At 34.4% G+C, this 14,913-nt stretch overlaps 2 protein-coding genes across 2 annotated transcripts in view; one reads left to right on the top strand and one right to left on the bottom strand.

The window, feature by feature from the left end:
• The window catches only part of LOC106665799 (collagen alpha-1(IV) chain-like), a 74,135-nt gene extending 64,478 nt beyond the window's left edge, over positions 1-9,657 (top strand). Inside the window, exons 9-34 of the mRNA XM_014392522.2 lie at positions 3-132; positions 211-360; positions 429-605; positions 683-847; positions 1,379-1,540; positions 1,620-1,807; positions 2,351-2,600; positions 2,674-2,867; positions 2,948-3,157; positions 3,223-3,328; positions 4,010-4,189; positions 4,265-4,380; positions 4,438-4,528; positions 4,606-4,763; positions 4,837-5,035; positions 5,187-5,389; positions 5,632-5,731; positions 5,802-5,987; positions 6,098-6,209; positions 6,525-6,702; positions 6,845-6,929; positions 6,988-7,158; positions 7,258-7,446; positions 7,507-7,684; positions 8,935-9,049; positions 9,109-9,657. Of these exons, the coding sequence (XP_014248008.1) occupies positions 3-132; positions 211-360; positions 429-605; positions 683-847; positions 1,379-1,540; positions 1,620-1,807; positions 2,351-2,600; positions 2,674-2,867; positions 2,948-3,157; positions 3,223-3,328; positions 4,010-4,189; positions 4,265-4,380; positions 4,438-4,528; positions 4,606-4,763; positions 4,837-5,035; positions 5,187-5,389; positions 5,632-5,731; positions 5,802-5,987; positions 6,098-6,209; positions 6,525-6,702; positions 6,845-6,929; positions 6,988-7,158; positions 7,258-7,446; positions 7,507-7,684; positions 8,935-9,049; positions 9,109-9,399 (4,284 nt within the window). The 3' untranslated portion in view covers positions 9,400-9,657. The remainder of the gene's footprint in view (positions 1-2; positions 133-210; positions 361-428; positions 606-682; positions 848-1,378; positions 1,541-1,619; positions 1,808-2,350; positions 2,601-2,673; positions 2,868-2,947; positions 3,158-3,222; positions 3,329-4,009; positions 4,190-4,264; positions 4,381-4,437; positions 4,529-4,605; positions 4,764-4,836; positions 5,036-5,186; positions 5,390-5,631; positions 5,732-5,801; positions 5,988-6,097; positions 6,210-6,524; positions 6,703-6,844; positions 6,930-6,987; positions 7,159-7,257; positions 7,447-7,506; positions 7,685-8,934; positions 9,050-9,108) is intronic.
• Positions 9,658-13,011: 3,354 nt separating this feature from the next.
• On the bottom strand, positions 13,012-14,880 carry LOC106665860 (thioredoxin reductase-like selenoprotein T homolog CG3887). Its single transcript, XM_014392659.2, has 5 exons — positions 14,702-14,880; positions 14,339-14,636; positions 14,147-14,276; positions 13,831-14,026; positions 13,012-13,770 (listed from the first exon to the last, which is right to left on the bottom strand). The coding sequence occupies exons 2-5, from the start codon at positions 14,497-14,499 to the stop codon at positions 13,649-13,651; spliced, it is 609 nt and encodes a 202-aa protein (XP_014248145.1). The 5' UTR covers positions 14,500-14,636; positions 14,702-14,880; the 3' UTR covers positions 13,012-13,648.
• Positions 14,881-14,913: the final 33 nt, after the last annotated feature.

Genomic DNA, 14,913 nt, shown 5'->3' on the forward strand with positions numbered 1-14,913 from the left:
AGGGACTGCTAGGAGGACCAGGAAATGATGGTGTCCCAGGATTACAAGGACCAGAAGGAAGCCCAGGAGTATATGACCCTAGTTTAGACACTGGTGGACAACCAGGTTCAAGAGGCCCTCAAGGAATTATCGGTTTGCACTTTCAAAAAATCTTTAAAACTCTATTTTAAAACTTTTTACTAAACAAAATATTTATGCTAAATTATAAAGGTTTTCGAGGTGAAAAAGGCAAGCAAGGGCAAGATGGTCGGAAGGGGGCTTATGGAGTTAGAGGACCAAAGGGAAATCCAGGACCCATGGGTCTTCCTGGGGAGAAGGGTCCCAGAGGAGATGAAATCAAGGGGCAAAAAGGAGACAAGGGTAATGTGTACAAAAAAGTTAATTTTAGAAATAATTTAAATTTAATTAAATTTTTCATTAAAAAAAAGGATTTCGAGGGAAACCTGGTGCTCAGGGTGTTATTGGAGATAGAGGACCACCTGGCAATGAAGGCCGCAAAGGGGAAGAAGGAGAAACAGTTGTGGGACCAAAAGGACGTCCAGGAAATCCTGGATTTCACGGAAGGCATGGACCATTTGGGGATAGGGGTGAGCCTGGAAGGAGAGGTGAGTATTCAATATAAATACTTACATACATTTTTATTATAATTATATAACAAAAAAGAAATTTATCTGTGCTCTAGGGCCCAAAGGTGAAAGGGGAGTTGGTGTAGAAATAAATGGGCCATCAGGTGAACCTGGATTAAGAGGAAGGCAAGGAACAGTTGGTGATCCTGGTGATGATGGTTTTCCGGGAAAAAGAGGTCCAAAAGGAAGAAGAGGAGATGACTGTGGTTACTGTGAAGGTGGTAAGTACAATTACAATGAGATTAAGCATCAACAAACAATAAAAACTAGTTAAAAAAACCTTACTATACTTTTTAACTTAATATCATCAACAACATCAAAGGCTTGTTGGATTCTAAACAATACAATTTTAATTGCAACATTTAAAAAAAATTTAATATAAATTATTTAAACATTATTTTAGTACCTAAAATAGTTTTACACACTCACCCCATCATTTATAATTTCTATTAAAAAGGATGAAAATAGTTTCTTCTTCATTTTTCCTCAAAATAAAATTGAAATTCATAATAATGAAGACCTTGTTGGTTTTGATTTTAAAGGGTATAAATTTGTGCATCGGTTAATAAATAAATTTTATGTGCCAATGAATGTAATTTAAATTTAAAAGTCAGGGTATTTACTATGATGCATTTAAAACAATGATATTTAAAAAAATAAACAGTAAAACTTTTGATAAGACTGGTTTAAAATTAAAAGTTAATTTAATAATTTATTTAAAAATAAATCTAGTAGTTTTAAAATTATTTTAGGCCAGAAAGGACCTAAAGGTATCCAGGGAGATGCAGCAACACATGGCGAACCAGGAAATGTTGGTCAGCTGGGTAGAAGAGGTCCTAAAGGGCCGACAGGTCCTCAGGGACTTCCTGGTCACAGAGGACCAGTAGGACGTAAGGGAATTCTAGGACCTTTCGGTAATAATTAGTTTATGTAAATAAATTTTAAAAAATTATCAATGGTTTGTATTAATGTTGTACAATTACTTATGTATAGGTGATAAAGGAGAGCAGGGAGATAAAGGACCACCGGGAACTGATTTATCATCATTAAGTCAAACCTTAGATATTGACGTGGGAGATCCTGGACCAAAGGGCTATCCCGGAAATCAAGGTGATGTTGGTTTTAGAGGGAGTGATGGACCACCTGGACGAAATGGAACTTTGGGATCACCTGGCTATACAGTAATAATAACTTTTGTCTATTTGGATTCTTTGAGAAGATTATCATTTAATATTATATAGCTAATCTAGTACAATTGTTAATAAAAAGTGTTTCTATATGAAGCCGCGATTTGCTTACAATTAGAATAAAATTGGGTAGTCAAAATGAGAAGTTTGTGGCATGGGCAATCGAAGTCACGGTAGCTCAAGTGGTAGAGCAGCGGTGTATTGAGCCAAAAGTCGTGGGTTCGAATCCCGCCTGTGACACAAATTTTTCATTTAAAAAAAAATTGTGTACAATTAATTGAGTATTATATAGCATATTGTTCAGCATCATTTATTGATAATTGAGTTTACAAATAATCGTATTAAATAAAATAAATAATAATCATAGTCAAATGTGTGAATTGTCAATAAAAAGAGGGACATTCTTACAGCCAGAAGTTTCTGACTACTAATGTTAAAATTCATGAACTAAAACAGTTACAATATAAAAATAATTATATCCTTATACATTTGAAAAATTTTATACCATTAGTAGCAGTAGTGTAAATGATATTTTAGGGTGAAAGAGGAGAACCTGGCATTCCAGGAAAACCAGGATTACCTGGTTTAGTTGGAGAAGTGGGAGATTCCGGTGATCCAGACACCACTCCATTAGAATTATTGAAGGGAGACAGAGGAGACAAAGGTTTGCCAGGATTAAAAGGAACTGCAGGAAGGAGAGGGGTAAAAGGATCACCAGGAGATGTTCCTGACAATATAAAGAAAGGAACAGGACCACCCGGCGATCCTGGTCCAAGGGGTCGTAAAGGTCAGTTTAATTTCAATTTATCATTCTTTAAATAAATTGATTTGTGTTAATTTTTTAAATTGAAATCTTGTAGGTCCAAAAGGATCACGAGGTGAACAAGGAGATCAAGGAGTTGACGGCCTGTCAGGCTTTAGAGGTGCAAAAGGCAACATGGGTGTATCACAAGTCGGAAGAAGAGGACTTAAAGGATATCCAGGAGGAGTAGGTGAATTGGGTCCAAAGGGTGTCAAAGGACGTACTGGAAACATTGGCGAGAAAGGTGCTCAGGTAAGAAAACGCTACTGCGAACTGTTTTATGCATATTAATAACAAACAAATATTGTATTTAATTTAATTCGATTATACAGGGATGGAAAGGACAAAAAGGGTTAATGGGAGAATCGGGCGAATACAATTTGTTACCTGGAGTAAGGGGTCCTGATGGACCGAAAGGGTTCAAAGGTATGATAGGAAATGAAGGACAAGATGGTTTAAAAGGTGAGCAAGGAGATGACGGAATAATAGGTTTCAAAGGCGCCAAAGGAGCACCAGGACATTATGGAAGAGATGGTCCATTGGTATTAAAACTATTATTTTAACTTGAAGAAAATTCCTTTTTTCACTATTGCACTATATTTTTTAGGGTGCTAAAGGAGAACGGGGATCATCACTTGATGGAGTGAAAGGAGTCACAGGAGATCCTGGAATGCCAGGCATGTTCGGCATACTAGGTGAAAGAGGACCAACAGGTAATTGTCCTTAAGTTTTGCAACTTGTTATTTAATAAGGTTTGAATATTTATTTTTTGCTTCCTATTTACTTCAACCATTTTCAAATCCTAGAATTTAAAATACAAATGTAATCTTATAACAAATTAATAGTTAAAATTATCTTTTTGGTAGTACCATTCTCAACAATAACACTAAAATTGCCTATGATCAAAGTAAATTTCGTACTTATACTAAACTAAAACTAAAATATACTACTACTAAATGAAACTAAAAACATTTCATTGAAACTGTAGGCAATACAAATAAAAGTTTGCACCACTATTTTTAAAGTGGCAGGACATCCTCCTTTATGAAAACCTGTTTCAATATTATGTCATATTTGTTTATTTATTACACTTTCTTGGTATCATTGTTGATTTTAAAAAAAATTATAATATCCCAACTCCTCACGTAGTCATAAAAAAAGTGGATTCTAAATAAGTCAAGAAATTTTGGAAAAACTATCTTCATAACTGGAAACCTTGACAGGAAACTTAAATAAGTCCTGGTCTGTAATAAATTAAGAGGGTGATATCTAAGACCACTCAGCCACTGAAGTTCCCCTTCGTACAATCCTATTAAAAAATTCTGATAATTTATATGGGGATATGTGTTATGTACCTAATGTATTTTTTATATAAAAATCAATTGTACTTTTAGGTAGAACGGGTTGGCCAGGTGCACAAGGAAAATTAGGCCCTAGAGGAAGTTTGGGAGACAAGGGTGAACAAGGAGAAAAAGGCGATACTGGTCGACCTGGAAATCGAGGGTATGACGGTAGAGATGGGTATAATGGAACAACTGGAGATCCTGGTGAAGCTGGTGAAATTGGTTTGCCAGGTTAGTTTTGTCATCTTTCCTTTTCATTATTAAAGTTAAATATTTTACTCAGTTATAATAATTCTTGTTGTTTAGGGTTTGATGGGCAGATTGGTCTAAAAGGGCTCAGAGGACCAGAAGGTCCATTTGGCCCCAAAGGACCTGTAGGTGTCACTGGGCCTAAAGGTTACAGAGGTCCACCAGGTCGACACGTAAGTTCTATAAAACAATCAATACAAGAGTACATATTTTAGTGTTATTATCTTTAGGGGCTATACGGCGATCCAGGACTGAAAGGTACTGCAGGCCCACCTGGTGATGCTGCTTTTCAAGGCCCATTAGGAGAAAAGGGGTACCCAGGTTAGACATCTATAAAATGTCTTCATTATTATTATTATTATTATTATTATTTCATAACATTAATTTATAAATTATAGGTCGAAAGGGGTTTGTCGGAGATGTAGGAGAACCTGGTATGGATGGTTTTCCTGGTGAAAAAGGAGAAGATGGCTTGGTCTTACATGGATACCCAGGGCATAAAGGAATCCCAGGAGAACCAGGCTTGAACACAATGAAAGGAGTAAAAGGATTCAAAGTAATGTCTTATAATTTAATATGTACTTAATATGTTTTATAATTAAAAGGTTAACATCTTCCTTTATTTGTAGGGTGATACAGGAGACAAAGGTTTGGATGGAGTCAGTGGAATGCCAGGACCTCACGGAAATGAAGGTTTTATTGGATTCAAAGGATTACCAGGAAGCAAGGGTGACCCTGGAAAACCAGGTGAACCAGGAGACCAAGGACCAAGAGGATATGATGGTGGACCTGGAGAATGGGGAGACCCTGGTGAAATGGGAAGAGACGGTAAACAAAAAGAAAAATTAATAAATCAATAATGATGTCTAATAATTTCATAACATTTTTAATAGACTAAAATTGATTTAATTACAATACAAGTTGTTATTAATTTATTATAAGTTTTAATAATTTAAATGTTCTCTTCATATTTTGTTAGGGCTTCCGGGTGATGTGGGATTTCCTGGTTCACCTGGATTTAAAGGAGAAAAAGGAGATATGGGACCTGTAGGAGATCCTGGAATGACAAATATTACATACCATCCTCATAAAGGAGAAAGAGGAGAACAAGGCCTCTTTGGTGAACGTGGCAGGTATGGAGATACTGGTGACAAAGGATTACATGGACCACCTGGAAGAAAGGTAAATAAATTGAGTTGAGTTAAATTTTAAAATTGTGTAATAATTTACATTATTGACATTATTTACATTTATGTTGTAAGATAATGTAATTTTTTCTGTATTAAAAATGTATGTTCGTTTTTAACAAATTAAAAAAAAAATTGTTATGAATCAAATCAGTTCAATGTTTTTCCTTTCTTTATTTAGCAAACATTTACTTGTTTAATGCAAATAACACTATTTTTCCTCTTTTATTTTTTAAGGGTGCAAGAGGACCTGTTGGATACAAAGGTGAAATAGGGCTGAAGGGAGTCCTAGGACCAAAAGGATATATAGGAGAAGTAGGAGCACCTGGACTACCAGGTAGAATTCTTCTTATTCTTAGTAGAATTTTTAAAAACGAACAATAACAACTGTATAAATGTATGTAAAGGAATACCTGATGAAATGCCAGAAATGGGCGAACCTGGTTGGAACGGTATCGATGGACTTGATGGTTCACCAGGACTACAAGGACCAAAGGGTGCCCCAGGAGACTTTGGAGATGATGGGGACAGAGGTGAAATTGGAGACGCTGGATATTCATTTAAAGGCCTAAGAGGAAGTAAAGGAGATAGAGGTAATGTGTTAAGCTACCCTAAAATTACTCAGTTGATCAAAAAGTACTGACATCGTCATAAACAATTCAAACTAAAATTATTTATAACACACATAATGCAATCAAACCAGGTGATGTTCTCCATGGAGAACCTGGTTTACCGGGACTGGATGGAAGAGGGGGAGTAGATGGTCCAAAAGGAGACAAAGGATTCCCAGGAGAAGATGGCCGCTATTTCGAAAGGTATGTTAAAGTAAAGAAAAAAATTTGTTAAATTACATTTTCATAGAATCAATAATTAAAATCTAAAATTTTTACAAATCTAAAAGAATACTTTTATTTTAATAATCAGGTTTTGTAATTTTTTAAATGGTTAAGTAACAGTTATAATTATAAATATAATTTCCCAAATTATCAAAAACTTAATAACTTACTTTAATTATAACAGTACGCAAATAGAATATTTAAGTTTCTAACTATAATAAAACTAATATTTTTAGTTTAATATTTCAGAAGAGCTTAATTAATTGAAATTTCTTTTTTTTTGTATCACTATAGTGATAAAGGTCTGCGAGGTGATGTAGGTGATGATGGTGAATTTGGTTTATACGGTGAGAAAGGTGAAAAAGGAGATGAGGGAGTTCCTGGGTCAATTGGATATCCAGGTCCAAAGGGTAGAAAAGGATTTGCAGGACCAAGAGGCGAACCGGGCATTAATGGAACACATGGATTACGAGTAATTAGTATAAATCAAACATATTTATTTCAAATTTTCTCTTGCAGGAAAAATTAATCCATAAAGATTATTGTTTCATACATACCACGGTTAATACTTTAACATTTAAAAAATTTTAAATTTAAATGTTTTTATGTTCTAGGGTCCAAAAGGTTTGCCAGGAGAGAGTTTCACATCAGCGGGTGTCTATACCCCGCCTGGTCTCAGAGGAGACAAAGGAAATTCAGGTAATATTTTATAATTGAATAAATCAAGAGTGTTTTCTTTATCGCTTTTGATTTATAGGTCGTGTCGGAGTACCTGGACGACCAGGTATACCAGGAGATAAGGGAATGATGGGTGACACTGGTGATCGTGGTTTAAGGGGAAGAAAGGGATTTGCAGGATTGCCAGGGTTAAGAGGAACCGTAGGAGATAGAGGACTACCAGGAAATAAAGGAGATGTTGGATTAAGAGGTGATTATTATAATAGCTGTACCTATGATTTTAATAGAGAAGCTGTTTAGAAAATGTTAATAAGTTGATAAATACGATCTTCTTCTTAAATCTTCACAGGGCTTGATGGACCACGTGGTTTGCGTTTGCCAGCAACTAAAGTACATTCGAAAAAACAAAGCTACTATTTTACATACCACTCACAGTCTGAAAATATTCCTACGTGTCCTCAAGGGACCACACCTATGTGGACTGGCTATTCCTTGCTAAGCATAATGGGTGACCACAAGTCAAAGACTCAAGATTTAGGTAGGTTAAGTATAAGTTTATCTAAATTTAATATTTGTTTAACCTAATTTTTGTTATAAGGTTTACCTGGAAGCTGTTTAAGGAAATTCTCAGCAATGCCATTCCTCTTCTGTGAAACAAATTCAAATTGTCAGTATGCAACTCGTGGTGAGTACAGTTTCTGGTTGAGTACAACTGAACCAATGCTGCGCTCAATGGCTCCCATACCAGTCCACGACATGGGAAGATATATTTCAAGGTATGATTAAATTTTTTAAAAATTATTATTCAGACGTCTTTCATTTCTATGAATAAACAAGGAAAATTTTAAATCTAAACAAATAACCAACAAAATTTTCCAAAATAATGAGAGTAAATATTGTTCTCTTCAAGAGGTACAGCTCATCCTGTAGTAAAACTGATAAGTTTCTGATTTATAATTTATCTATGAATTTTATTACTTGCCGTCTGAAGTTTGAATTAAAAAAAAAAAAAAAAAAAAAAAAATCTCCAGTAGAAGATTCAGCTCTTCAGTTTGTTTAGTTAATCTGTCAGAGTATTTTGTTGCGTTTTTGCAGGATTTACATTTTGCAGGATGTCATGCCCAGTCACACATGTCAGTCTAACGTGAATTCAGTACTCGACCAATAAGCCTATTAAAATCATGACTTGTCCTTGCATTAGGAAGTTAAAATCTAGAATGTGGGTGCCTACAGATTTTTATTGCTTTATCTCATATTCTTCTGTTCTACAAATTTATCTGTTGGTGTACAGAAGAGTTTGGATTATGCCAATGTAAATGCTTGTTCATTTTTTCCCCAATTTCTGTGTGCTTGGAAACAAATGGAGTGTATTCTTTGTACTTCTGTATATAGTTTGACTATGATTGTTATAACTAGTTGTTAGTTTGATTCTAAAAATGATGAATTGTTTCTGATCATCTGTAAGTAGTCCCAGGTCATTGAATTAGTTTAAAAACAAGTCAACGTATTGAAAAAAAGTTTGACCCCTCATCAGCGACACCTAACTGGAGTTGGATGTTAAGCCCTCCTGTGTGAAATCAGCCGGAGGGATGAGTATATATATAGATATTATATAGGGTGGGCGACCAGAACCGAGGGGTTAAATGCCTGGGTAGACTCGTACCCCATCCCTAAAAGATCTGGGACTTGGTTGGCTCACGTGTCTTGCATAAATCTCTTGAACTTGTTCACAAACCCCAAGATTTTGTACCATTTTATCTCAGGGAGTTATTTGGTGATGTTCGCTCCTTCAAAGATTTCAAATCTAGACCTAGCATAAAGGGATGAGTACAATGTAGACTTATCCTTGATTACATAGACCAGAAAACAAGTTACTATTAACAACAAATTGATTCAGAATCTCCAAATTATCTAGTTGTCAATAACCACCTGCTCTCATCTACTTCACAACATTATACTTAGGTTTTTCATAATACAAGAGTTGTTTCAAATATCTAACGCTAAATCTATTTGATTTTCATTTTAGATGTGTTGTCTGTGAGGCCTCGTACAAACCTTTAGCTGTACACAGTCAAGCCATGTCAGTACCGTCATGCCCGAATGGATGGGATGAGCTTTGGACCGGCTATAGTTTTGTAATGGTAAGTGAAAAAGTGTGACATTAAGTGATTAGATTTCAATTGTTTCCTTTCATTTTTAGCATACTGCTGTCGGTGGACGAGGTGGTACACAATCATTGGCTTCACCTGGCTCTTGCTTACAAGAGTTCAGAGACAAACCGTTTATTGAGTGTCAGGGAGCCGGAAAATGCAATTATTATGCAACAGGAATTAGTTTCTGGTTGGCCACCGTTGATGACAGAGCAATGTTTTCAAGGCCCATAACTTCTACCTTGAAAGAGCCGATGCACACTACGAAAATTAGTCGATGTGCTGTGTGTGTTAGAAAGAAGAGAAGTTTTGTTACTACACGTTATAACCCACATAATTAGTTAATACCAAATAATAATGTTAAAACAAGACTTTCCTTTAAAAGGCCAATTGTGATTTTTTCAAATTGTAAATAATGTGCATTTAGAAGAAAATATACATAATTTTTATCACTGCCACCATCATGTTTTATGTAATTAGAAATGGTTTTTCTTTGTAATTAAATAGATTATAATTTAATAAAGTATGTATTGTAAAATGTTTTTGTTTTGAATAAAATTGTAAATGAAAATACATGTACATATCACATAGAATGTAATACCAAAAGTTATTTTTATTTAAAATAAAAAGTTAATAAACACAAGTTTAATAAATTGATTGCTACTTAATTAATATATTATCTTATCATTAGTCAAAATATTTTCTGGCATATAAACATGCAGGCAATGCTAAAATTATATTCAAATGTTTTTAATTATATCAAAAAAATGCAATGAAATAAATAAATTCAGAATTAATCCATATTTGCTTGGTGGTCTTAATTGACATATTAATTATTCCAATTAACTATTTTTTTTATCTAAGGTTTTTGATTAAGGTGAAAAATTAGTGTCATGAGTGGGATTTGAACTCATGACCTTCGGCTCAATACATCATTGCTCTAACCACTTGAGCTATCGTAACCTTTACTGTTAATGAAATTCTGTGGGGAAAGAAAGATAAATCATAAGATCTGCCACACAATAATTACTTTAAATACCTGTTAGATTGGTTAATATTGTATATCATAGTCAAATTTAACATTTAATAAGTTGTGGAAGCATATTGGGATAATCTTGTGACTAGATTGTCTCCGATCATACCTGTATTTAATAAGTTGTTAATTTACTATGATAAAATAACCCAGAGTAGCCAACATTGAAAATAATTGTTTTTTGGTGTACTTTGAAGGTCCAAACTCCCAGATTACAGGATAAAGCAACCAGCTAAGAAAAAGTCGTCCTGACAAAAAAAGTTTGGATAAGTTAGGAATAAAATCGTAAATTATTTACTCTTTTCTTCCATAAGTATTTGTGGTTATGGACAATATTCTTCTGCCAATGGATGTTGGCAAAAAGACACAAATAAAAATAAAATGAATAAATAAAGAACAATTACTTCTTCAAACTTAGAATATTAAAACGTTAAACAAATGTGAAAAATGATCACTGGAGAGGAATAAGTACTTTATTACTTAATATTATCTGAAATGAAATTCCTGGATACTCTTGCAGATCTTGGAGCCATCGTTTTTTCAGTCAGTGAGGAGGGTTCGAGGGAATTTGTCGGGATGTGAGTTTTTGGATGTGTTGATTTACAGCGTTTGGAAGGGTTTTGTGAAATTTTCAATAATGGGAGAGGATTTCGTCTTAGACAAAGGAATATATAAATGCACTTTATATGTTATAATGCAAATTGCAGCTACTAAATAATTGAAAAAAAAAGACTTCCAAAGAACTTAAATTAAAGAAAAAAAAACTAAAAATCTGAATACATAAAATAAGAACAGAAGAAAACAAATTTAAATTAATTATTTTTAGGGAGGTCTGAAGCGTTCGAATGTACTAATTGCTCTTCAACAAAACAAAAACTGCTAAAGCAGCCTTTTATTTTTGGGAGGTAAAACAGAGCGTTGGGCAAGATGTTGTACAAGAGCAGCAGTTCTGTATGGTATCATAACTTCTTGATATTTCAGTTTCACGTCAAGCATTTGTCGATGCGCTGAGTTACCCACCATGTTTGGGAATAGTATTTAACTGAAGGACATCTTTTTGAGAGTGGATGTGGATTGTATGTGGATTTCTGTGCTAATTTTTTAAAATTTTATTTCCTCACCAAGACTCTAGTAGTGTGAGATGTTGAAGGTTTTGAATGGAAATGACATGATCAGAGTTATTAAAAAGGATTGTTTGCAAATGTGAGTTTGGGGGTTTGAGGATGTGGTAGAATGCTAGCTGAATAAACTTGGTATAACAGGGGACCAGAACGTTACCCTGAGGAACCCTATCCCAGCAGGGATAGGGAAATATTTTGAGAGGGAATTGCCTTTATTTCGGAACAACTGGACAATGAGATGACAGTGCTAATAGGTGGAGGGAAGAATACCCTTGAACATGGACAGCAAGCCTGGGTGCCAAAGTTGATCAAAAGTTTGGCTTATGTCAAGAAACGCCTCAGACCAGCATTGCCCCAATGCAATAAAAAAGGATAAAATGTCTACCACACACTGTTATATAGTTGAACAGCAGTTGCGTAAACCATATTGATGGTCAGAGTTTATATTTTGAGAATTTAGGATCAGAAGTGTCACAGCTATGCAGTGATGGCCCTTGTATTCGAGGGGTCAATTCTCAATAACGTGTAAGAGGGAAGACACCTTCTCAGGTGTTGGCCAGAGCCACCCCAGAACATCAAAGACCAACCATGGAATGCCATCTGGGAACCATACAGTATGGGATGTACCTTTCTCCTAAGCATCCCCACATATGAAATATCATTCATCTGAAGATTTGAGGCCAACTCAACTCTATAAAGAGAACTGGTTCCCAATCTTCCAATGTCTAATTCATGTATTCCCGTCCGAATTGAAGCATAGCCATTTTCTGAGCTGTGGTAGGAGGTTCACAAGCCGGGTGCCAGATCCTGAGGTTAGTTTCATTGAGCTTTCTTCTTACAGTCCTGATGGAAATGGAAACATTTCCAACTTGTTTTATCGGGGCACCCTTGTGTTTCCTTCACTTTCCCAGGATTAGGAATCTCAAACTCTGACTGAAGCCATTGGAAAAGGACTATGAATAAGAATATGAATACAAAGGAAAGAGGTTAACTGAAAGCATTTTTAGGTGTAACATTATGGAAGAGCATAATGCTACTTTTTTGTGCAAATGGGATTTGAAATCAGTACAAAATTAAAGAAAGGAAGTAAACAAAGCATTATTTACTGTTTATTTTGACTACAAGGTCTTTGAATTACCTGTAACTAATGTAGAAAGATGATGGATTTAATTTTTATCTAAATAAGTTGAGTGGTGCAATATATTTGGTCCATCAGTGTATGGACTTATATGTCCTTGAATTGTAAGAATATATGCAACTTTTTCTCCTCTATTTTCATCATTTTCAACCTTAGAAAGATTATAAAAATAATTAAAAACACACAGAGGGCCGCTGATGTCCTTAGCTGTTTGTCAGCCCACATTATATATATATTGCTATTATACACTTTTACTCAAAATGGTCAGTATTGTCCTATGCGAAACAGTACGTGTTGGTTTTATGGTTTAGGGAACATTAGTACAAATGAGTGGTTTCTATGCTAAAGTTAAGTAGGTTATACAAAGAACAAATAGAAATGATGGCTTTTTTGGGTAGGTGTGAGGATTTTGGAAGTAAGCTCAAAACCTGAAACTTTCTTTGATTTATTTTATGGTAGAAAACGTCAATAGGTGAAAAAGCTTTGTAAGGAAGGGAGCGATATCAAAGCACTAATGTGTGCTGTTGCTTGCTTGCTGAAATCCATTAAATTTAATCAAGTATATGTATTTCAGCTATTTGTCTTATTTGATAGGAACTTGTACTTAAAAAATAAAAAAGTAATTAAGGGAAAGGATTATATTGAAATACATGCATTTGACAAAAAATCCATTTTATTGAGAACAACATAGCAAATTTAAAATTAAAACATTCACTAGGCCTTTTCATAATAATTATAAACACGTTCATCACTCTCCTTATGATTTGCTGTGATTTTCTTAATTTAACCTCTTTTAATGAATGTTTGATTTAATAACAATATTTGTAAAAATTTTTTGTTTTATCGTTCTGGCATAAAAGTTATTGTCACTGAACCTAGTCCTTAACATTAGAAAATAAATTATTCGCTTCAAATAGTAGTAAACAATAAATTTTATGCCTATTTTATTTGGAATGTTTACCTGTTAGGTGATGTTCAAATGAGGCTCTTAAAAGTTTAAGATTTTTAATGTCACAGCACACTTAGACCAGTTGTACGGGCACCATTAAAATGTTAAAAATCTACATTTGACTGACTCTATTTTATCATTTAATGGTACGCTCAAATATTATTGTAATAAAACTAAAACAATACAAATATAAAACTTGAGTTCTTGGTAATTAAACTACAGGAATATCAATACTTAATTCATCAAGGGTTCTTATTTATAACAACAGAAACGCCATTTTTTTTTCTTTTTTAAATAATCATTTGCATTGACTTAAAACATTCACAATAAATTGTAACTTTTTTTTCACTTATTTTGGAAAACCAGTTTTAATATCTAGAGAACCAAAATTCATATGATTGTCGATGATCTGAAACAACTCAGGCGGCTGAGGTATTCTTCCCGTCTCGAGTTTTGACCAAACAGGCATATCTTTAAAACAAACAAATTTAATTAATACGTTATCTAACATTAATCTAGGGACAAACAAACCGTTTAAAGTGATTTCAAAGGCTCCGGTTGAAATGAAATGACCTTCAAGAGCATTCGTCATGAAAAATATCATCATGCACGACCAAAGCTTGTTCGCAGTACACCATGTCCACCAGTATGGCGTCTGCAGTCCAAATTTGGCGAATAAATTAATTCCACTCAGAACTGAGACTATAATGACCATTTTCAAAAAGCCCTGGAAAATGTGAATTCGTAAATTATTCAATGATTATGTAAAGTTGTTTTGGTCTTCAAAAGATGATGTAATGTTAACTCAACATGGGTAAAAATACATTTAAATATAGGCCTTGTTTACCAAACTTCTGGCGATTATCATATGTAATCCCGGCGGATCATAATTCGCTCCGGTTATGCTGATGTCCGGGTATTTCTGCCTGATTATGTTCGAATAATCCTCGAAGGCTTTCTTGTAGCCGCAAGAATAGCTGTAAAAGTGTACAATTCGATTATTTACGTTCATTTGCATCAGAGGAAATGTGTATTTTACCAATATAAGAATTTGATGGTCGGGCCAATATTGGCGTTGAGGCCAACTTTGGTCATCGGAATCTCCTTCTCAGCGGATGTCTGCACTGTCAGGTCTTTGTAAGTGCAGATAGTCAGATAAATAAAAATGCAAGTATAGCCTAACTTTTGGTTGTCGATCATTTTCCTTCCTACAATTCCCTTCTATGAAAACGTTCAAAACTCACTCAAATCGGGTTTAATTGAAACGAAGGCAGTTTCAAGAAAGCATTTAAACAGAGGATCTGACTTCGGACGATTATTTTCGGCCGTCAATACCGCTTTGGATTAAAAAAATAAGGATTAAATTAAACGCTGGAAACGTTTAACAAAATAAAAGCTATACCTATCACACTTTCACCTATTTACGTATTGATAACCAAAAATCAAAACATAACCAAAGCATATGGTTTTTTTTTTACAAATCGCAAAATAAAATAACTTTGAACAAACTTACAATGAGTCAATTGCAATGAAATTGAAACAATAGCTGATGTAAGTGTCAATTAAAAATTGACTGAGAACAATCACAAATTACATTAGAAGTCATCCGCCATG

This window comes from Cimex lectularius, unplaced genomic scaffold, assembly GCF_000648675.2.
Source record: "Cimex lectularius strain Harlan isolate CLEC.00 unplaced genomic scaffold, Clec_2.1 scaffold238, whole genome shotgun sequence".
Taxonomy (NCBI): Eukaryota; Metazoa; Arthropoda; class Insecta; order Hemiptera; family Cimicidae; genus Cimex; species Cimex lectularius.